Genomic DNA, 22,682 nt, shown 5'->3' on the forward strand with positions numbered 1-22,682 from the left:
GTTCTCTTGCTCGGCACGTTTCCAGTTTGTTCTCAATTCTGGCAGTGATTATTTGAGCAAATAACTTATACAGGTGGTTTAGAAGACTGATTGGCCTATAGTTTTAGACGTCTGTATAATCTCCTTTATTATGTATGATAAGCGATACAGAATTATTCCCTTCAGCTAGTGTGGCTTGGTTTTCTAAGCATATATTCTGCACCTGATCAAAGGACTAAAAATCATTAATACAGCCAGAATATACGTCTTCTTTCAACAGCAAATTGCTAAAAAGGGCACAGAAAAGGGTAAATATTGGCGAAACTATTTATTAAGCACAACCAAATTGCTGAGGACAACTTACGAGATGGTTGTTAGAAAAAAGAGATCTGAGTTTGTCTGAGATCTGGGTAGTACTCGTCATTGATTGTTTTTCCTTTCTCCAAGTAGTCGATGTGGATGATGCCCTTCGCATCCCAGAAAACAGTCGCCATCACTTTGCCGGCCCAATGTGCACTTTTTGCCTCCTTCGTTGGGCCTTTTTTGCCGTTTGCGCCACTGTTTCGACTGTTCTTTGGTTTCACGTGTGTAATAATGCACCCAGGTTTCATCAACAATGAAAAATTTGCGAAAAAAAATTTAGGTCGGCTTTGATTTGCACATTCGTTTTTCCCTTTTTGTTGAGGAACAATCATCGAACGATACTCGATTTTTTCCGTTTTTCCGAAATCACAAAAGTTGTTTGCTTCTGACGGCTGTAAAAACCAAGCTTAAGGTGGAGTGGGGTAAGTGCGGACCGGTTTTCGTTAAGTTTGACTTGAATAATATTTTTGTAAATTCTATTTCAAATATTTAACATTTTCTTGGTATCAACGTGAAGTAACATTAATACGCTATAATTCGCATTGCCAAAAACACCAATTTACATTGGAAATTAGAACTTTTATGAAAAATTAGAAAAACGGTAACTATTCCGAACTTTCCGTGAATGGGGCAAGTTCGTAAATAGCTATTTAAAACTCAGTAAAATATATCTTCATATGTTATCGGACAAAATCGGAATTACTAATCCGTCATTAATGAAATGGTTTTTGCCAGATTAAAATAAGTTGCTTTTCAAGTACAAACTTCCCAATGAGTTTTCAATTTTCTCTGCGGAATCATTGGCCATACTCGAAGCGTTGAAATATATTAAAAACTCTTATACTAAAAAAACGTTAATTCTTTCAGACTGCCTATCAGTTTTACAGAATATCAAAAATACTTTTTTGCCCAAAACATTTAGTAATCCTTACATATTTTTAATAAAGGATATGTTAAAGCAGTTAGAAGACTCTGGCTTCAATATAAAATTTATTTGGGTTAAGGCACATATTGGACTCAAAGATAATGAGTATGTAGACTACTTAGCTAAATCCAGTATAACATCAGGCACTTTATTGTCATATTCTTTATGTGTATCAGATGTTATTACTATTTTTAAAAGAAACCAACTATCGATATGGAAAGATCAATGGAATCTTTATTGCTTAACAAACCCCACAAGATACACCACTTTACAACCAGTGATTCCACAAAGTACTTGGTTTAAGAGTTTTAAAGCTCCACGTAAATATATAACAACTATAAATCGATTACGTTTTGGGCATGCTTGCTATCCAAGTCATTTATATAAAATAAATGTGATTGAAGACAATAATTGCAAACATTGCGGAAAGCAGGGTGATCTTGATCATATCTTTTTTGAATGTACTAAGTTTCAACAGCATTCAAACTCTCTCTATAAAAATTTAATTAAACTTGATATGCATGCACCATTCAATATACAGTCTTTGCTGGCTACAGGCTCACAACAAATATACAATATTATTATAGCTTTCTTGTCAGATACACGCACGGTCCTATAAGATTTGTACGCTGGCATGATATTTTTTATGATTTAAGTTCAGATTTGCATCTTTTTTTTGTCATAAATGGTTTATCACTTTATCAGAGTTCCATTATTGTTTTTATTGTATTATTGTTGTATTGTATTATTTATTGTATTACTATATTGTTTCTGTTTAATTTTGTATTAGGGATAGGATTGTATATTGTTTATTGCAACTGGCTGAATGACTAATGTCTATGCCATTAAATAAATAAAAAAAAAATAAGTTGCTTAGTTTCAAAGTTATATATTATTTAAATATAAAGAATGGTTTTTTGCATGGCATTTATGCGCCTGTCCGAATTTCTATCAATGCTCCTTTAATTGTTTCTGCTGATTACGCTCTTCGGTTCGTTTTGCTAATATAATATCTAACCATTTTGGATCTAAAAAAGATTATAAATAAAGACTTTGAGCAAGAAACCATAAAAAGTACAAAAAAATCTTTAAAATTGACTGGAAACAGCACAAGTCCGGTCTTACCCCGCTACATGCTCCGAACTTGCCCCGTGCACTAATAATTGCGGTGCAAGCCCAAAGTAGTGATTTTTTCAGTAAATTTCAAATAATCGAAAGGACTTATTTTTTTAACGTAAACTTTAAGCAATGTTCTTTGCTGTAAATTAGCAATTTGCTGTAAAATACCGGCACTCTCTTCAACAGCTCCAGGTTAGATATCTACTACTCATGTACTCGGATTTTATAAATGGCAAAATACTGGCAGAATTACTTCTGAGTGAGAGACATCTATGTCATCAGTTCATATTAATCTAGTACAGATTTCTACTTATTAATTTGTACAATTAATATCTTATGATAGATTTAGAGCTAAAACGAACTTGCCCCGTTTACGATCTTACCCCACTACACCTTATATATTTTTTTGGCCCAAAATTTTGACAGACGTCATTTCAATAGTGCAATTCGGTATTAAATAACGCCATCTATCAAAGGCACTTTTATAAATATTAATCTATCCTCGTATAAGTCTTAGTTGTCTCAAAAAATATTATTGAATGGTAAAATTGTATTACCTGGACATCGACCATTAATCATTTTCTTCATCAAGTTAAGGCCTCCACTTAAAGTAAATCTATAAAAATATACAGGATTTTTTGACACCTTTGCTTGACTCTTTGCCGAAATTTTTATTCCAGCAGCAAAGAAGGCATCCGTTATAAGCTAAAATAATAAATAAGGAATCTATAATATCGACTTATTAAAAATAAAACCATATAGTGGCAAAAATTGTAATAAAACTCACAATTGGTATCTCCCTCGTTTACATATAATTATATAAGAGGTGAGGCGAGAACGGGATATTATAGACTGCGAGAAAACCTAAGCAACGTACCAATTAAATCAGGACATAGTAGAATAATAAAGGAAACTAATTATGCCGAATGGATAATCATTTATGGCCATATGACATCCAGATACAAGTCTGAATTACCTTTTTAAGTGGACATTTGCCCACGAGAGGAATAGTACAGAGGAAACTCTAGACCCAGCCGCAGGGTTACACACACATGGTATACGGACGGGTCTAAAACTGCAGAAGGGTCGGCCCAGGAGTATTCTGTAGTGGTGAAAGTTTCAAGATTTTTATTCCACTGGGAGAATACCTCTGTATTTCAGGCAGAGATTTTTGCAATCTTGCAGTGTGCAGGAGAACATAACTTGAGGGCATTCGAACTGCAGTGGGTTAACATATGCACAGATAGCCAAGTAGCTATCGGGGCTCCTGTAAGCCGGCTATTGCAGGAATTTCGACAAGAACATGACAGATTGACGCAACATAAGAGTATTATATTGGTATAAGTTTCAGGTTATCGGGGCATATACGACAACCAAAGAGCTGATGCACTTGCCAGGAGAGCATCAGTTACAATATACCTGGGTCCAGAGCCGGTAGTGGGAGTACCATAAAGTACCGTCTGCGAACGTAAAAAAGCCTGGATCCGAAGCCAATACAACTCACACTCGGAGAGCATACCCGGTCAAACATATGGCAAGATGTATATCGAGCGGTCATGTGCTCTCTCTCTCCTGTCGTTTCCCCATTACTGAGGATCGTGATTTCTTCCAATATTCCTAACAATGTTGTCTATCTTCAGCTGCTCTAAGAGCTTCGCAAAATGAGTTTCCAGCTGAATGCTTTATTTGGTCAGACCATCTAGTTGGTGATCGTTCTCTTGATCTTCTCCCCGGAACGTTTCCAGAAACAATTAATCTCTCCAAACTGTCGTCACCTCTGCGAACCACGTGACCAAAGAATTGTAGAATTCGTTGCAGACATATTGTGGACAGCCTTTTTTTTAATATTCAGTTGGTTTAGAATGGAAACGTTTGTCCTATGAGCTGTCCAAGGTATGTGTAGCATTCTTCTCCAGCACCACATGTCAAAGGCATCAATTTTTTGGCGCTCGCATGCGCGAAGAGGCCAAGTCTATGCTCCGTATAGAAATATTGAGAATACAAGGGCATTCACCAGTCTCATCTTGATATTTTGAGAGATAGACCTATCTTTCCAAACTTTAGGCGACTTATCGCATTTTTTGCCATACCATGTAACGTTTCAATCAGCCGATTGAACGCTACACCAAGCTCCGCTTGGTATTTGTCCCTCAGACTATATATTTCTAGAAGCGACCCTACTACCCTCAAGTCAATTAGTACATCTCTTCGAAGCTATTTAATGCGATAAAAATTTGTACTAGCTCCCTTTTGCCATTGCCACGTAATTCAGGCACAATATTGGCATACATTATCGTGTTTGTGTGTATGCCGTTAAAAAATGGGTAAGTTTGATTATCTAGTTTTAGCCTAAGTTTTTCATCGATTTCTTTTGTACAGCAGATACCTACTTTCTCCTTGAAATAAAGCTTAAAAACTTGTATAATTTTATTTATTTTTCTCTGGTATATTATAGTATATTACTTTATTTCCTGTACATAGTTATAATATTTTATTGATAGAATTCTTTCCGTTTCTTTTTATTTTTAATAATACCACGCCGTGGTCAGAGATTTTGCTGAGATCGTGTTTCTCACAATACTCAGCTTTATTTCTGATCGGGCTTTTCTTTTGGGAGAAAACTGATCCTTGTTTAAATTTTTCTAGCCCCTACCTCGGGAAGAAGATTTTAATCAAGCACCTGAAAAAGAAAACCTTCTACCGCTACCTTGGAGAGCGAATTAGCTTACAACCGTATCCTGATGCAGTAGAATAAATTAAACAAGACAGCCCTACAGAGACAAGACAGCCCAACAACGTAGTCCTAGACTTCCCTTAACTACCGGCGACGACAAATTCTACAGGGATTGGGGACCTTCTTTAGAAACTGTAACGGAAGGACTTAAAGCTGAGTAAATTTTTACCTTTATAACTTTTGTACCGATTACCAGCGGGGTCTCGGTCACGGGCTTAGAAAATTAACTTGTTATCAGTATACAATAAAAATGATTTTTGTTAAGTTTTTTTTATATTTCAATAAATAGCGTATTTAAAAATGATTAGGTAGACTTTTTATTTCCTGTACCTTTTCTGGGATGGGTGTGAAGGAAGAATGAACAGGGAACGAACCCAGGGCTGAGCAGTCGGGCAGGGCACCATTCTGATGGATGGAACGGTGGACGTTTTTCTTTTGAATATCCTAAGGGATGTTCGAGGAATTCCTCCCATCTTTTCTCCCAACAGTGTGGTGTTGCTTAATGCCCTGGTCTTGTTATGATCAGGATGTTACAACCAATACGTTTCCAAACTTCTGCTTCACAGTTAACATCGTTAGTTATACTAGACCCGAGATAGACAAAGGTGTTTACTAGCTGGTATTCCAGATAGTATTCCATCTGGTTATGTGCTAGTAGGGCTGAATTATTAGCGAAAACAAGCAGGAATCAGCTAAAAGTCATAACAGGATTCCTCTCTGGGCATGCGTTAGTTAAGGGCTCCTTTATACAATGGGGCTCTTTTATGGAGACTTAAGCTGTAGACTCTGTAACAGAGAACCTGAAATGGTCAACCATATCTTTCATGACTGCGACGCATTGGATCGAAGAGGTAAACACTTTTCGGAGACATCGAAGTGACTCAAAATATATATGGCACCTACCCATTAGACCTGTATAAGCTAGTACAGGGTTCCAAAATTCTGGAATGGGTTTCATAAAGGAATGGAATATGTACAATTAGCCAAGTTGCTGCAGCACGACCGGTTCACAACAGACGGCTCCCAGGGAAAAAACAATTTACATTATTTATATTAAGCTGTAAAGAAAACAATCTCACTTTCCTCAAGCAGGTATTATGCCAGAAGCAAATCATTTACTATTTAACACGCCATTACACGTGCCATGTTTTTATTCATTTACACACCCATTAGCAATTTGCCGCCTTATACTAAAGCGGCTTTAAAATTAACCAAATATTAGGTGTAAATTCTATTTTCAAATGCCTTTTAGTATTCCGAATTCTCTTCTGCTTCTTCTTCTTAGCCTTCTATTGTTCACGTTTGGACATAGGCCTCTCCCAACTCCTTCCATCGGTCTCTATCCTGAGACCTTATTATATTTCCATGTATGTTAGGCAATATATTTCCAATTTGTTCCGGCTACACTTTTAATTTCGTCAACCCACATCATCTGTGGTCTTCCTCTCGGTCGTTTACTTTGGTAAGGTCTTCAATGTTGTACTGTTGTAGGAATAATTAAAACGATCAAAAATACCTACCAGAACAACACAATAAAAATAAAAGTAGATGAAGAACTAACTGACCCAATTAATGGGATAAGACAGGGAGATTCCCTGGGTCATCTGTTGTTCAACCTGATCATGGACGAAATAATAAAAAATGTAAGAACAAAAAGGATACCAAATAGGAGAAAAACAACTTAAAATAATCTGCTATGCAGACGACGCAATACTAATATCTCAAAGTGAAGATGATTTACAACGTATGCTGCACGAATTTAATATAACCGCTAGAAAATTTAACATGTTAATTTCCCCAAAAAAGACTAAATGCACGGTTATAAGAGCAGATCTAATAAGGTGTAAATTAAAGCTGGAGGGTCAAATAATAGAACAAGTCTTGGAGTTTAAATATCTAGGCATCACACTATGCAGCTACGAAAAGCTCAAAGCAGAAGTGGAAGATCAGGTGAATAAAGCAAACAGAGCCGCAGGTTGCCCGAATGAAACAATGTGGAGAAATAAAAACATCGGAAAAGAAGTGAAAGGGAGAATTTACAAAACAGTCATCAGACCAATAATGACATACGCGGCAAAAACACGACCTGATACAGAAAGGACAAAAAGAATGCTAGAAAGAGCAGAGATGAAAACATTGCGAAAAATCGATGGTAAGACGCTGTGGGATAGAGCTAGCAGTGCAGATATATGAAGGAGATGCAAGGTGGACAACATTAATAACTGGGTGAAAAGCAGAAGAGTAGAATGGAACGACTACATAAGCCGAATGACAACAAATAGAGTAGTAAGGACGGCGAGAGACGATTCCTCAATAGGAAGACGATCAGTGGGAAGACCACGAAAAAGATGGAATGACAACTTACTGGAGGCACATTGAAAAACAGACAGAGTAATGTCTATATAAAAAGAAGAAGAAGAAGAAGTCTTTTTGTCTAGCAGTGTAGCCTGCAAAGCTGCATTTAAGTTTGGCAACTTTTGTTGTTATGTCCTCGACTTTTGTTTTTGATCTTACCCAGTCGTTCCTCTTTTTATCTGACAGTCGTAAATCTAACATTGCTCTTTCTGTTGTGGCTAGTTTATTCATATTTGTCTTGATTAGGGTCCAGGTTTGACATCCATATGTCATGATAGGAAGGATGCACTGGTTGAAAACTTTGCTCCTCAAGTATTGGGGTATTTTGCGGTTCTTAAGTGTCCAACTAAGTTTTCCAAATCCTGCCCATGCTAGTCTTGCTCTCCTAGTAATTTCCGTACTTTAGTTCTCTTTGTCAAGTTTCAGGATTTGGCCTAGGTAGATATATTCCTGGAATTTTTAATTGATGTTATTGTTCTATTTTTTTTTTCCTAATATGTGACAGGATAAATGATGTAACGTGTTTTGAGATGTTTTGCAACTGCGACAAATTGCCGCGGGTGCGTGTAATATTTTACATTCTAAATCAAAATACAAAAAAAAAACACTTATTTGCTAGCAGTTGCCGCTAGGACATCCCTGCCATTTCGTTCGTTGCAATCCGTGACTGCACGCCGGGGTTTATCCTAGTTGAATCAGAGAGAGAGCAGAGATCTGATGAGAGACTAATAAGTTTCGAAACCGGTAGAGGTGCTTGGTGCACTCTCTGATTGAACTGGAATAATGATACGGCTGTAGTTTCGTGTTGCAACGGAATTAAAAATGGTTATTCATTTTTTTAAATACTTACATTAATTCGTCCAATAGGGTCAGTTTCTGGACAATAAAAATTTCTTAACTTATTAACTAATCGCTCGACTTGCTGCGTATCTGTAAAATTGGTATCGTACGGTAGCATCTGCTCGAGTGGTGTATCTGCTATCACTTTTGCATCAACCATTTTAAGTGTAGCTATGATGTCCGCAAAAAGACCTTCACTGTCGTTGTAACCAATTATCACAGGCACATCGTTGTATTTTCCTGACTGGATTATGTGGATAGGTTTTTCTGTTAAAAATGCTGTTGGGTTGGGTTTTTCTATCACGGGAGATATCAAACCGAGGTCTGAAAATAGTTTCTTTGACTATAAAAAAAAAGTCCAATTTTAGTTTGTAGTTAACACGGTCTACATAACTTAGTAAAAACAATAGGTATAATAATCAGATTAATATTGGCTATTAGGATGATAAAACCAACTGTAAACTTGGAAAAGCAACCCGGAAAAAAGATGGATGCTCACATAAAATACATAAAAAAGTAGGTAATCAAATATTGCATATAGGACCAAGAGTTGAAAAGAAAATAAATTATTTCCAAAAAGATAATAAAAGAAAAAAACATTACAGACCAAGAGATAAAATTCAAATGGGAATTTTTACATCATACTGCTCGAAAAATTGATGGAGAATAAAAACAACAGATCATCCATCCCTCCTATTGCTCTACTGTCCATTTCGAGCCCTAGCCTTCCTCTGCAAACCTCTCCTCTCGTTAAGGTTAAAATCGGTGGCCATTCCCCTCCACGATATACTGCCAAGGAGATTTCTTGCTTACTCATCCATATCCTCCTCCTATCCCTTTCTACAGAGAAAGAACTGTATTGGAATCAAAAGGCAAATATATAGATAGAAGAACAAGAATCCGAGAATATTGATATAAAGAGAGGAGTAAGACAGGGTTGTATTCTGTCGCCGCTACTCTTTAACCTGTACAGTGAAGCCATATTTCAGGAAGCGATAGCGGTGCTAAGTAATGGAATCTCTATAAACGGAAGAGTAGTAAATAACATAAGATTCGCTGATTACACCGTTATAATGGCAGACACCCTGGAATCGCTACAAGAATTGCTAAATAGAATTAACGATAATTGCATTCGATACAGACTAAAAATAAACAAGAAAAAACTAAATTTATGATTGTCTGAAAAACAGAACATGGAAATGAAAGGTTAATGATAGAGCAAACCCAAATAGAAAAAGTTAAGACATACAAATATCTGGGAACCTGGGACAAAAATTACCAAAGCAAAGAAATTAAAGTCCGAATTGAAACTGCAAGGCAAGCATTTATAAAAATGAAGACACTGCTTAAAAACAAAGACCTTCAGTTGCCTCTCAGATTGAGGGCTCTAAGATGCTACATATTTTCTATATTGCTATACGGAATGGAAGCTTGGACATTGAAGAGACAACACATAAGAAGAATAGAAGCGTTCAAAATGTGGTGTTACAGAAGAATATTGAAAATTCAGTGGGTTCAAAGGATTACCAATATTGAAGTGCTACGACGTTTAAATAAGGAGTTAGAAATTATGAAGAGTATAAAAACTAGAAAACTGGAATATTTGGGTCACATTACCAAAGGAGAAAAATATGAGTTTCTGAGAATTATTATGCAATGAAGGATCCAAGTAAGAAGAAGCATAGGAAGGAGACGTATCTCCTGCTGAGAAACCTTAGAGAATGGTTTAACTGTAGTTCATTACAACTATTTAGAGCAGCAGCCAACAAAGTGACCATAGCCATTATGATATCCAACCTCCGACAGGAGAGGGAACTTTAAGAAGAAGAATCCCTTTCTACGTGACCCAATAGGTATCTTCTTCATTCTTGCATTAAACATTTTATGAAAGTGACGTCGTAGACGAAGCTATGCAGATAAAGGTGGGTCTTTGAATATGCATGCATACGGTTCTTAAGAGTTATGCAATTTACTCAATGGCGGATCCAGAAAATTTGAGGGGGGCTCATGGATCTTGAGGGTGATTTAATTATTTTTTTCTGATGCGAGGTCACTTTCCTTGCTCGCTGATGCCTGTTCTGAAGACCTTGCTCTCTGATACAAGGTCTTACCATCCCTAGGATAAGTGGGTTTTCAATTATTTTTTGGATGGGCCTAATTTGTTTTTGTTTGACAACTCTAGGTTTTTTTTTGGGAGTATTGAATTGATTTTCTTTTGGGTGGGGTCATGATCCGTGACCCCACTCTGGAATTTACTATGGTAAAAGTGCGTGATTGACAAAAACAAGCCTTTAAAAGTGTCTAAGACTTGTGCAAACAAAATGGACAGTTGCGTTTGGTTTTCATAATATTCGGCAAAGTTACCAAGAATTATTTGTATATCTGACTGACTGTAGATATTTTAGTAAGGATTAGAAATTAAGAAGTAGTTATATAAACTAAAAATAAGCCCTTTTGACGATATGGTTTTGTAAATTATATAGAGTAAGATAAGCTATTTCTATTCAACTAGAAAAAAATGATAGGTCGTTAGTTGTTTCTTAAAAATTTCTACGATGTCTCAGAAGTTCTTAACTTATTTGGTAAAATAAGGCGGAATAAGTCATAAGGAAAGTTTGGCTGGCCAAAGAGAAGAGAGGGCAAGATAGGTAGGTTTGTTTTGATTGAATGGTTTTTTATTTATACTTTCTAGTCACGGAGAAAATAAAATAGGTGATTCAGTAAAAATAAAGATCTATACACACATGATTCCTCATGCTCCATGAAAAGAGTAATTGAGCAAAGCTTATACAAATGCTTTCTAATGTAAAGTTTGTTAGCAAAATTCCATCACGTACTTACTTTAACAAAATTATGTTGTAGGTCGTAAACCTCTTCAACAGGTATATCTCTCAACCTTTTCAAAAGTTCCTCTTCAGTCATATTTGATTTTCCATGAAACTTGGCAAACTCAAAAAGTGGGAAGTTTCTAAGAGCCCACGGATTCAATGTGGACCCACTCTGAATTATGGCTTTATGAAACAAACCTTTTGCTGTAGGAGATAATAGTAAGTATTCAACAGACGCTGCTCCTGCACTTTCTCCAAATACGGTAATATTATTGGTATCTCCATTAAAGTTTTTGATATTCCTTTGAATCCACTTTAAAGCCAGTACTTGGTCTTTTAGACCTGCATTTCCAGGAACGTCCAGTGATTCGTCTTTAAGACTAAGAAAACCTAATAGACCGAGCCGGTAAGTGATAGTGACGAGAACTATGTCTTCAGTCATAAGATATTCTGGGCCGTATGTCTTAGTTTCGTGAAATCCCGCTAGAAAACCTCCTCCGTGAATGAAGACCATCACAGGTTTCAATTTGGTTTCTTCACTGGGAAGCTAAAATATAAGAGTAACTTAATACCAGGGCCGTAACTACTATTGGGGAAACCGGCGCAGTCCTCCGGGGCCCCCGGCCAAGGCGGGCCCCGCTGGGGCCCTCGTGTGGTTGGCCTTACATAGGGTAATAAATATGAGGATAATAAAGGAGAATAATAAAAACGAGGATAATAAAAATATGTATTTTAAAAGCCGATCCCAACGAAATATTTTCAAATGACACAATTTTAAAAGGACCTTACAGTGGCAACCTTGACCTCAACATAAAGTTGAGGGGGATAAGCAGGGGCCCCCGAGAGCTTAACATAAAAAATTTAAATTATTACTGAGGAAATTAGTTATTTCGGCGTAATAAAACCTAAAATGTCATTGGAAGAGGAGGTCCGGGTTAAGCTGGGGCCCTCGAGACCTTTTGTAAAGATATAAATTGTTACTGAGGAAATTAGTCATTTTGGCGAAATAAAAACTAAAATGCAACCGGAATAGCGGCCCCCAGTCCTAGCCACTTTGTCTTAACCAATTTACCCCAGACTACATCTTGGTACGGGAAAGTAACCACATTGTAGTCGAACAATGTAATTAACATTATAGTATATTTTTTATGAAAACAGAAAATATGTTATGTTGAAGGTACTTGCAAAATTAATTAATTTAAAATAAGGTGTTTTTAAAATTGTTTGTGTAGGTCAATTAAAATAGCAATATGTAGGTACAAAAAACTTCAGTCATGGAATGCATTAAAATGAGTTTTCAAGGGATTAAATATCAAACATTTTTCCGGACGCCCATTCCGCTGGGGGTAAACCCCAAACTCCCCGGTAGAGCCCCTCGTAGATCACGTTTGCCCCGGGGCCCCCAACTTCGTAGTTACGGCCCTGATTAATACCATAGTTTTGACCAAGTGAAAATTATGGCCCTGATTAATACCAAGACATTGACAACTGAAATTCAAATTATCTTCAAAAAGATACCCTCAACTAATTTTTTACATTGTTTTCAAATTAAATTATACTCGGTGTATTAAAACCGTTACGTTTGGTTTTGATTAGGGTATCACTATAGACTGGTTGACTGCACCTTGTCTCTCGGGAGACTGCACCAGTCCTATATTTAGATATTAATATTTTAGATCAAAGACCATTGACTTATTGACCATTGACCATTGACCTTAGTATCACTAAACATCTGTAACATATCCTGGCCCTTTGAAGGTCCAAATAAATATATGTAGATGAAATACTGAAAATAAACCTAACCACATTAGTTGGACATAATACTAACCATATTATGGAGGATTTTCAAGATATTGAGGCACAAACTACACACTCGCAAAATTAAAAGATTTACTGGGTATTCAAATTCCCTAAGTTACTCTTTATCTGGCAACATGTAGAAGTTTGGATCAAAGAAAAGTACTAGTTCTAGGATTATTTCCTGGCTATCCAATAGCGACCTTTACTTTGACGTTAAACTTCAACGGACGCCATTTTTAGAGTTTTGAGGGTTTTCGGCAAAAAATTGATATAAACAGATTACTTATGAGTTTTTGAAATCGCTAAACACGAATATACCATCAGAATTGACCTCCGGAGCACGTGGTGGCCAGGGCCACTGCAAGGGACGTCATCTAGAGTTTCGAAGACAGGTTCTTTTCTGGAGTTTCGAAGGAATCAAATGGAGGAATCAAACAGATTTCTCTTAGGTTTTGGGGTTGCTTAACATACTTACACTATCAGATCCGACCCACGAATCACGTTGTGCCTACGGCACTTCATCTTCTGGAGTTTCGAGGGTTTTCGAAATAAATTGATAAAAACGGATTCCTCATGGCTTTTTGGGGTAATTGAACGCTAATACGTTATCAGATCTGACCCACGGAGAACCTGGTGCCTAAGGTTATTCATATTCTCGAGTTTTAAGAGTTTTGGCATTAAATTTATACGAATGGATTACTCATGGTTTTTTGAAGTTTCTGAACACGAATACGCCATCAGAACAGACACCGGAGCACCTATTGCCCAAGGCACGTCATCTGGAGCACGTCAAAGTAAGACGTGCCTCAGGCACCAGGTACTCTGATGTCTGTTCTGATGGGGTATTCGTATTCAGCAACACCAAAAACCTATGAGTAATCCGTTTGGATCAATGTAGTACCAAAGACCCTCGAAACTCCAGGAGCCCCCTTCATTGACCTTGGAAACCAGGTGCTCCGGGAGTCGGTTCTGGTGGCATATTCGTATTTAGCGACTTCAAAAAACCTTCCAATAATTCATTTGCATCAATTAAATGCCGAAAACCATCAAAATTCTAGAAGATGTCGTGGTGGCCCTTGCCACCACGTCTTACAGAGGTCAATTCTGATGGCATATTCGTGTTTAGCGATCCCAAAATCCCATGAGTAATCTGTTTATATCAATTTAATGCTGAAAACCTTCGAAACTCTAGAAGATGACGTCCGTTGAAGGTCAAGGTCAAAGTAAAGGTCGCCATTGGATAGACAGGAAAAAATCCTAGACTACTAGTACTTTTATTCAATCAAAATTTCTACATGTTGCCAGATAACCAGTAACTCAGGGAATTGGAATACCCGGTAAATGTTATAATTCTCCGAGTTTGTACCTCTATATCTTGAAAATTTTCCATACGATCGAGATGTGCCCATAAAAACTTTTTATCAGGATGCTTCAAAGTGTATTTTCCCAAAGTATGAACTAAATCCACTGGGACCTAATTTCCATAAGGTTTGTGCGGGGTAATTTAAATTTAAGTTGATACCATATTGATGGATGCAATGGAGAAACAACAGCTACTTTGGTATACGGGCATATGGAAAGATGATTACTAGAGCTCGGGAAATATGCAAAATGCATATTAAGTGCATATTTGCATATTTTGGATAAATTTGATAAGTGCATATGCCTTTATTAAAAATGCATATTTGGAGTTATTTATGAAAAACCGCTTTAAAACATGCATTTTTCACGAAAAATCAAAATCTGTGATCTTTGATAACTTAAAAATTTTAATAACTTTATATAAAAAAATTTTCTTAGAATTTGTCCCTCTATCTATTTTGTGGGGTTATTTTTAATAAAGTATTTTTCACCCACGAAAAGGGGGTGGCATCCACCCCCAGAGTAAAAGCGCAAGTTAACACTATTAATTTCACTCTTGTTTATTGAGGTTTCGTCTAACCAGTCACCAATTTTCGTGAAAATCGATGGAGGTTGACTGAAATCGAAGGTAATAGTTGATTTTGACCTTTACTGACGGCACTATAGAAAAAAACATTGCAATTCAATAATCGAAATGTGCATATTTTGCAAGCTCATACATTAGTAAATATATGTAGTCTTAAAATAATTTTTTTTTTAATTTTAAGTACAATTCCTTTTTGATCCGGGAAAATGGGTAGGTTTTCTTGCGAAGGGGTTGTAGCTTAATAATCGAAATGAGAGTATTTTGAAAGTTTATTCTTAGAATTTATACGCTATACCAATTATATCCTCGATATATTTGAATTTTTCTCGACATTTTTCTCTTGAGTTGAATCAATTAGAGTGTTGTTCTAGGGTGAAGGGGATAAGCTCAAAAATCTAAACTATATCACTTCGAAAGCTCATAAGTATCTCGCAATTCCGCCGCAAAGATCAATTCAGTCCCCACAAAAATATTAAATTTCTGCCCAGTGTAACGAGCCCGAAATTTTTAATCTAAGGCATATGAAATCTCATAAGTAGCTCGTAATTTAGCACTATTTATATTTTAATCTCTATAAGGTGGAAGGGCAGATCAACAGGGGTGAAATATAAAGTTTTTCCGCGTATAAACAATTATTATCGGATAGACAGCACAGTTTTTCTCTAGAAAATTTAGAAAAACATTTAATGATATACAGTTTTAAATTTAATAACAATATAATAAAGAATGATGATGATGATGATGATGATGATGATGATGATGATGATGATGCTGAATATAAAGAATACATGAATATAATGATGTAGAAATTTCGGTAAATATTTTTGTGACTAGCATAAAATAAATTAAATATTTTCAATACAAAGATTGCTGCGTTTTTTATTTATATGCATTAAATGCATAAATGCATATTTTAGTGCATATTTCAACTGTTTTTTGTGCATATTTGCATGCATATTTTAGGGTTTTTTAAGTGCATATTTCCCGAGCTCTAATGATTACAAACACACTGCCAGACATGTTCTGGAAGTGGAAATGATTGAAAAAAAAAAAGAAAGGGAAGAATACTTTAACAGAGTAGATTACTAAAATATTAGCAGCGATTTTTAAGCCACAAACGAATAGGGAGTCATTATTATAAGATATTTTTTTTTAATTGAGAAGGTATATTATGATCACTAGAAGTATTTTGATAAATTTCATCAATCAAACATCATTTTTTCAAACACCAAACGTCATGTTTGAAAAAAAAACTACTTTTTCCAAGTATCTTCTTCTTTGGGCGCCGTCTTCTTAGCGAAGGTTGGCGACGACTTTAAAAAAACCCTCCAGTAATTCATTTACATCAATAAAATTAAATGCCGAGAGCCATCAAAACTCTAGAAGATGACGTCCCTTGAAGTGGCCCTGGCCACCACGTCTTACAGAGATCAATTATGATGGCATATTCGTGTTTAGCGATCCCAAAAACCCATGAGTAATCTGTTTATATCAATTTATTGCTGAAAACCCTCGAAACTCAAGAAGATGACGTCCGTTGAAGGTCAAGGTCAAAGTAATGGCCATTGGATAGACAGGAAAAATCCTAGACTACTAGTACTTTTCCTTGATCCAAACTTCTACATGTTGCCAGATAACCAGTAACTCAGGGCATTGGAATGCCCGTAGGTAAATCTTATAATTTTGCAGATCAACCTTAATAGTATAAAAACAACAAAATGGTTACCTACTTACTTTCCTTGTGAATACATGAAGAGACAAACAATCTTCCTGTCCAAAGTATGTATTCAGAAGACTGTTTTTCTGGAATGCAATTTTATCTTCTGTTATAACTTCTTTTATTCCTTCCCATGGTTCAACTGACAGAGGTGCCTAGAAAATGAATAAAAAGGGTAAAGGGTAAAAAATCCTGATCTTGATCAGCATTGTTCCATATATCCATGATCTGCAGAATTGTTGGCAAAATATCAAGTTTTAAAATGGGGTTTTAAAAGTTTTAAAATTAATTTTGTGGAATTTTTAGCAACTAAGTTATGACGGATTTAATATCTGCGTTATTTTCCTTAAAAAAATTTCGTACTCATTTATATAAAAATATTATTTTTAAAATCATATAGAAACAACTAAAGTTGATGGAAAAAATTCACTCCTGTTACTATTATTTAGATTACTTTCAGTTAGAAAAATAAACTGGTATTCGTTAAATGTCCAGATGTTCAGCATATTTTAATTTAGAGTTTGTATTTTTATATACAAGGTGTAACAAAAAGGAGGTCATAAATTAAATTACTGGAACCAAAAATAGTTCGATTGAACTTATGAAACTATTAGATATTGAAAACTATTAGATAATTTCATATTGAAAATCGATGGCTTAACTTGCAAATCGGCTAACTCCATTTTTTACCGAAATACAGGTTTTGGCGTTGTTGACTGCGTCTATTTGTCTCTCACATTATGTTCAGTAAAATACCTATCTAGTTTTTAATATTACGGAGAAAACGGCGAACACGTAAAACGGTCAACTGCTAACACTAGCATAACAACACCGAACGAAATGTGGCTAACTCTAAAGTCAACCTTTTCGGAAAATCCGACTTTTTCCAACAAAATCTTTTATGTTCAACTAAAATTTTAGGGAAGTAATTATTTAGGAATAATTAAATTACTTGGTGATATAAAATCTCTTTATAGTAAATTATATCCAGAAGCAGGCAACAATCGAACAAATAGTTTAGCAACAATTCAATTTCTAATTAAATTTACGGTCGTTATAATAACCATAATAATTGAATGCCCCAAAATGTTAACTCGGTAAAAACCAAAAAGATAAATTTACAGGAGACGATAATAATAGAGGGGATTAAATAGTTTTCGCCAGCGCTGGTAGTGGCCGATTTGTGCATTTAACTTGCACAATTTTACAATAAAAGTCAGCGAAACTAACAGCCACTAAAAACAGAGGTAACTTTTAAATTTTACATAAATATTTTTTTTCTCAATCTCCTCTTGCGTAAGCAGTTATCCAGTCGCAGGAATTTTTCTTCTTTTGTAATATTTGACATACACCAATTTTACAAAAAAAGTAAAAGTTCCAAACCACGAGAGAGCGGTTTAGAGAGAGCGCTTAGAATAAACAAAAAGTTTTTTTTGAATTATATAATCTAAGTTAAAAATCACTCTCAGTTGTTTACATTTTTCACCCCTGCAACTTATTAAAATAATCATTAAAGAAGTTCTCAGGGACTGAGAAGGTATTACCCTCGGTAATATCGTAATCTTTCATTTTGCGTTTAAATTTTTCAAAAATACTTATTAGTTTTCTCAGGATCCGCAAATAATGAATGCATTTAAAAATAATTCGACCTGAAATTTTGCGCCTACGCTCTCAAAAAGGATTTAAGTATTATACATTTTTGTAATCAGCTTTTAAATGAGGTGTCACATAATGTACTTTCCCATTTAAAAAAATTTAAGTTATGCCTGTCACCTGAAGAGGACTCACGTAAAGTTCGAAACATTGATGCCAGAGAATATTATGACTATTTTAAAAATCGCTCATCCGAGCGTTTTGCTTATGTGCTAAAAATAAATAAGTTAATAGGAAGGGGTAACACTTATTCCAGCGCACTGTAAATTACAAATTACCTTAAATCTTAATTCGCCTACGGGTGCTTTTCCGTATGGAATACATAAAAACGAATGAAACTTTTCTCCATTAAGGTCTGTTTTAACGCCTCCAGAAATTTTTCCCTCCGCTAGTTGCACCACTAGAGCCATGTTTTATATCTACTGTAACAATAAATATAGTCAGATAATTAGCGATAATATAACCTTTTTCAAGAATCAAGTAAATGACACAATAGTCTAAGAGCTGGGAGCGGATTTTGTGCGTGATAAGTAATATGAAAAAACTATACGGGGATATGTTGAATTAGTTGTGTACATCACTTTCACCAACGGCCGGAAATCAGAGTTGGGGCCGAGGGTAGTTATAAGGGGTCAAATTCGCGGATTTTATTATTTTTTTTATGACGCTCATGATCGAGATAGTGCACCAAAATTTGGGAATAAGTAGGTCATGACGTACCAAAGTAAAATCTCTGGGGGCTCAACGCTGTGTGGCCGACAAAGGGGTGGGGGTAGGGGTGAATATAAAAAATATAACGGGTTTTTTGCGACGTTCGTGATAGAGATAGTGCACCAAAATTTGGGTATAAGTAGAACATGACATAAATAATTAAAATCCCCAGAGCCGGAAACCAGAGTGGGGAAGGAAGGTAGTTATAAGGGGTCAAAGTTCCGTTTTTTATTATTTTTTTTGTGACGCTCACGATCGAGATTTTGCTCGTTCGTGATTGAGATAGTGCACCAAAATTTGGAAATAAGTAGACCATGACTTAACTAAGTAATATCCCCAGAGGCGGAAACCAGAGTGGCGGACGAGGGTAGTTATAAGGGGTAAAATTCGCGGTTTTTATTATTTTTTTTTGTGGCGCTCATGATGGAGATAGTGCACCAAGATTTTGGAGTAAGTAGGTAATGACGTAACTAAGTAAAATCTTCAGGGGCGGAACGCTGCTTGGGGTACAAAGGGGTGGTAGGCAGGGGTGAGTATAAAAATATATGGGGTTTCTTTTGCCGTTCGTGATCGAGATAGTGCACCAAAATTTGGGAATAAGTAGATCATGACATCACTAAGTAAAATCTCCAGGGACGGAACGCTGCGTGGGGGACAAATGTTGTGCCGGATCAAAAAAAAAATATTACACACTGCGAATTTGACCCCTTAAAACTACCCTCATCCCCAACTCTGGTTTCTGGCTCTGGGGATTTTACCTAGCTAAGTCATGGTCTACTTATTCCCAAATTTTGGTGCACTATCTCAATCTAGCACATCGCAAAAAACCCCTTATATTTTTTATATTCACACCTACCCCCACCCCTTTATCGGCCACGCAGCGTTCCACCCCTGGAGATTATACTTAGTTACCTCATGACCTACTTATTCCCAAATTTTGGTGCACTGTCTCGATCATGAGCGTCACAAAAAAAATAATAAAAACGGCGATTTTGACCCCTTATAACTGCCCTCATGCCCAACTCTGGTTTCCGGTTCTGAGGATTTTACTTAGCTATGTCATGGTCTACTTATTCCCAAATTTTGGTGCACTCTGTCAAACACGAATGTCGCCAAAAAACCCCTTATATTTTTTGTATTCACCCCTGCCCCACCTCTTTGTCGGCCACGCAGAGTGTCACTCCTGGAGATTTTACTTAGTTACGTCATAACCTACTTATTCCCAAATGTTGGTGCACTCTCTCGATCATGAGCGTCACAAAAAAAAATAATAAAAACGGCGACTTTGACCCCATATAACTACCCTCATCCCCAACTCTGGTTTCCGGCTCTGGGGATTTTACTTAGTAATGTCATGATCTACTTATTCCCAAATTTTGGTCCACTATCTCAATCACGAACGTCGCAAAAAACCCTTTATATTTTTGATATTCACCCCTACCCCCACCCCTTTGTCGGCCACGCAGCGTTCCGCCCCTAGAGATTTTACTTAGTTACGTCATGACCTACTTATTCCCAAATTTTGGTGCACTATCTCGATCATGAGCGTCATAAAAAAAATAATAAAATCCGCGACTTTGACCCCTTATAACTACCCTCGGCCCCAACACTGGTTTCCGGCCGTTGGTGAAAGTCATGTACACAACTAATTCAACATATCCCCGTATAGTTTTTCCATATTACTTATCACGCACAAAATCCGCTTCTATCTCTCCGACTACAAGGAGTTTAAAAAATAATAATTTCTTACCTAATAAAAACGTTAATCAATTTTACATTAAGTTATAAACTATTAGTAAATGACTTACGGTTTTTGCTGTGGATTTTAAAGAACCGCTTGTATTGACTTAAAATTTGGCATACTTATATTTGACATACATAAAAATGCCATTTTTCAAAATAATTTAAAAATTATTAGTGATACCAGAAATCTGAAGGAGTAAAAAATATAGGTTTTATTTTTCTGAATATTGTGGATTTTTTGTTTTTCTGTAAGACAAAAATTGTTTAAGATATGGCTGTCCAAAATTTGCATACACTCGTCATTAGTGACTCGTTCAAGGCCTTTTAACGGGAGCATTAAAATTTACAGATCACAATATAAACAATACAAATGTAAAGTAACTTGTGAGGCAGGAGCGATTAATTTCATTTGGGATGCTAATTGGGGGGTGATTTTCACGATTTTTTCCAAAAAGAAGGGTCAACATTATTTTGAACGTAACTTACTTGCATTTGATGTTAGAAATGTTTTTAAAAACAAAAATAGAGTTTTTTTAAATAGTTTAAAAAGTTGTAATGAGTTTTCCCGAAGATTGCTTGATTTTTTAATTATTTTACGTTGAAATATTCGATTTGGAATTTGACGAATAAGGACTTGCTTCAGTAGCTACAACTCTGCTGCTACTGGGTTTACAGACTTCGTATATACACATTTTTTTTACTTTTTTATAAGCTATATTTTTACTAGGAATACTTTTTTCATTAAAATACTTACTTTTTACTGAGTCTACAGTTTTCGTACATACACATTTTTTTTACTTTTTTATAAGCTATATTTTTACTAGGAATACTTTTTTTAACAAAATACTTACTTTTTTTTAATATCTGTGGCAAAAAGTTTATCTAATGCCATCCCCTCTTTGTGAACACACACACACACTTACTTTTTAGTTATTTGTGGAGAACCGTCTAAAAACGTGGTCTTTTGTTTAAAAATAACATATTCACTTACAAATAACTCGAAAAGTATTGAATTAGTGAAAAACGCTATATAACACAAGTTTCTTAGAATTAGTCATTTTATCCAATTCCGGTCTTATTTTGAAATTATGTTTTCACTCCGGGAAAGGGTGAAACTCACCCCCATTGCAAAAGCACACAGCGGCACAATATCACTTTTTTTCTTTGTCATGTTAGCTATACATATGTCAAATTTCATGTCAATCCAAGCTGTTCTTTAAAATTTGAAAGTTTTGCAATATTCTACCGTGAGTGAATGGACTTTATTATAGAACAGATATACACAGATTACATAGTTATAAGCAATAGGTATTTACATTGAAAAATAAAATATGATGACAAATATAGATAAGCAAAGTTTATTTATTTACTTATACAATAAAATTTATTGCTCAGGGACAAGCAGCTTTTACAAGGAATTTACAATTTCTACGTGATTTTGATGTTTTATCTAGTTGTCGCAGAATCGGTTGATAAATTGAGGTTATGAGGTTTTTATTGTTAAGCAATAAGTTTTTCAATACATACTGAACTAACAAAATGGAGCATTGTAGGACTCAATAAAATTCTTGAAAGTACCGAAAAACTTACTGAAGGTCTAACGATTCAGTTACATTCCGATCATTATTCAATTTTCTTTTTAATGTTCACGATGTTTTTCGTATCCTGGCAAAAAGCCGACGCCGAATGCAGACGCGCGCGGTGCCGGGCGTCGGCGTCGTCGATACGAACTGAACTGACTACATCGAGGAGACTAGATCCGAACGAATAGCAAGTGAGAGACTGCGCTGCACCAAAAGTCAATTTTTTTGCAAACTTAATATGTTTGCATATAATAATAATTTGCGAAATATACTACGAGGTATTAGTTAGGGATATAGAAAATTATGCTCATTTTCATACTAGACCAGGGCTGATCTGTGAAAAAAACGTCTATTTTTGGATGTGAAAGGTGGCATTCGGATTTT

The 22,682-nt window shown here is 35.7% G+C and overlaps 1 protein-coding gene across 1 annotated transcript in view; it reads right to left on the minus strand.

The window, feature by feature from the left end:
• The window catches only part of LOC114330898 (uncharacterized), a 180,851-nt gene extending 158,401 nt beyond the window's left edge, over nt 1–22,450 (minus strand). The window contains exons 1-6 of the mRNA XM_050663392.1: nt 22,243–22,450; nt 18,540–18,683; nt 16,626–16,763; nt 11,157–11,690; nt 8,326–8,658; nt 2,944–3,091 (exon numbers count right to left, since the gene is read on the minus strand). Of these exons, the coding sequence (XP_050519349.1) occupies nt 2,944–3,091; nt 8,326–8,658; nt 11,157–11,690; nt 16,626–16,763; nt 18,540–18,671 (1,285 nt within the window). The 5' untranslated portion in view covers nt 18,672–18,683; nt 22,243–22,450. The remainder of the gene's footprint in view (nt 1–2,943; nt 3,092–8,325; nt 8,659–11,156; nt 11,691–16,625; nt 16,764–18,539; nt 18,684–22,242) is intronic.
• Between the last annotated feature and the right edge of the window lie 232 nt (nt 22,451–22,682).

Source organism: Diabrotica virgifera, chromosome 1 (genome assembly GCF_917563875.1).
Source record: "Diabrotica virgifera virgifera chromosome 1, PGI_DIABVI_V3a".
Lineage (NCBI taxonomy): Eukaryota > Metazoa > Arthropoda > Insecta > Coleoptera > Chrysomelidae > Diabrotica > Diabrotica virgifera.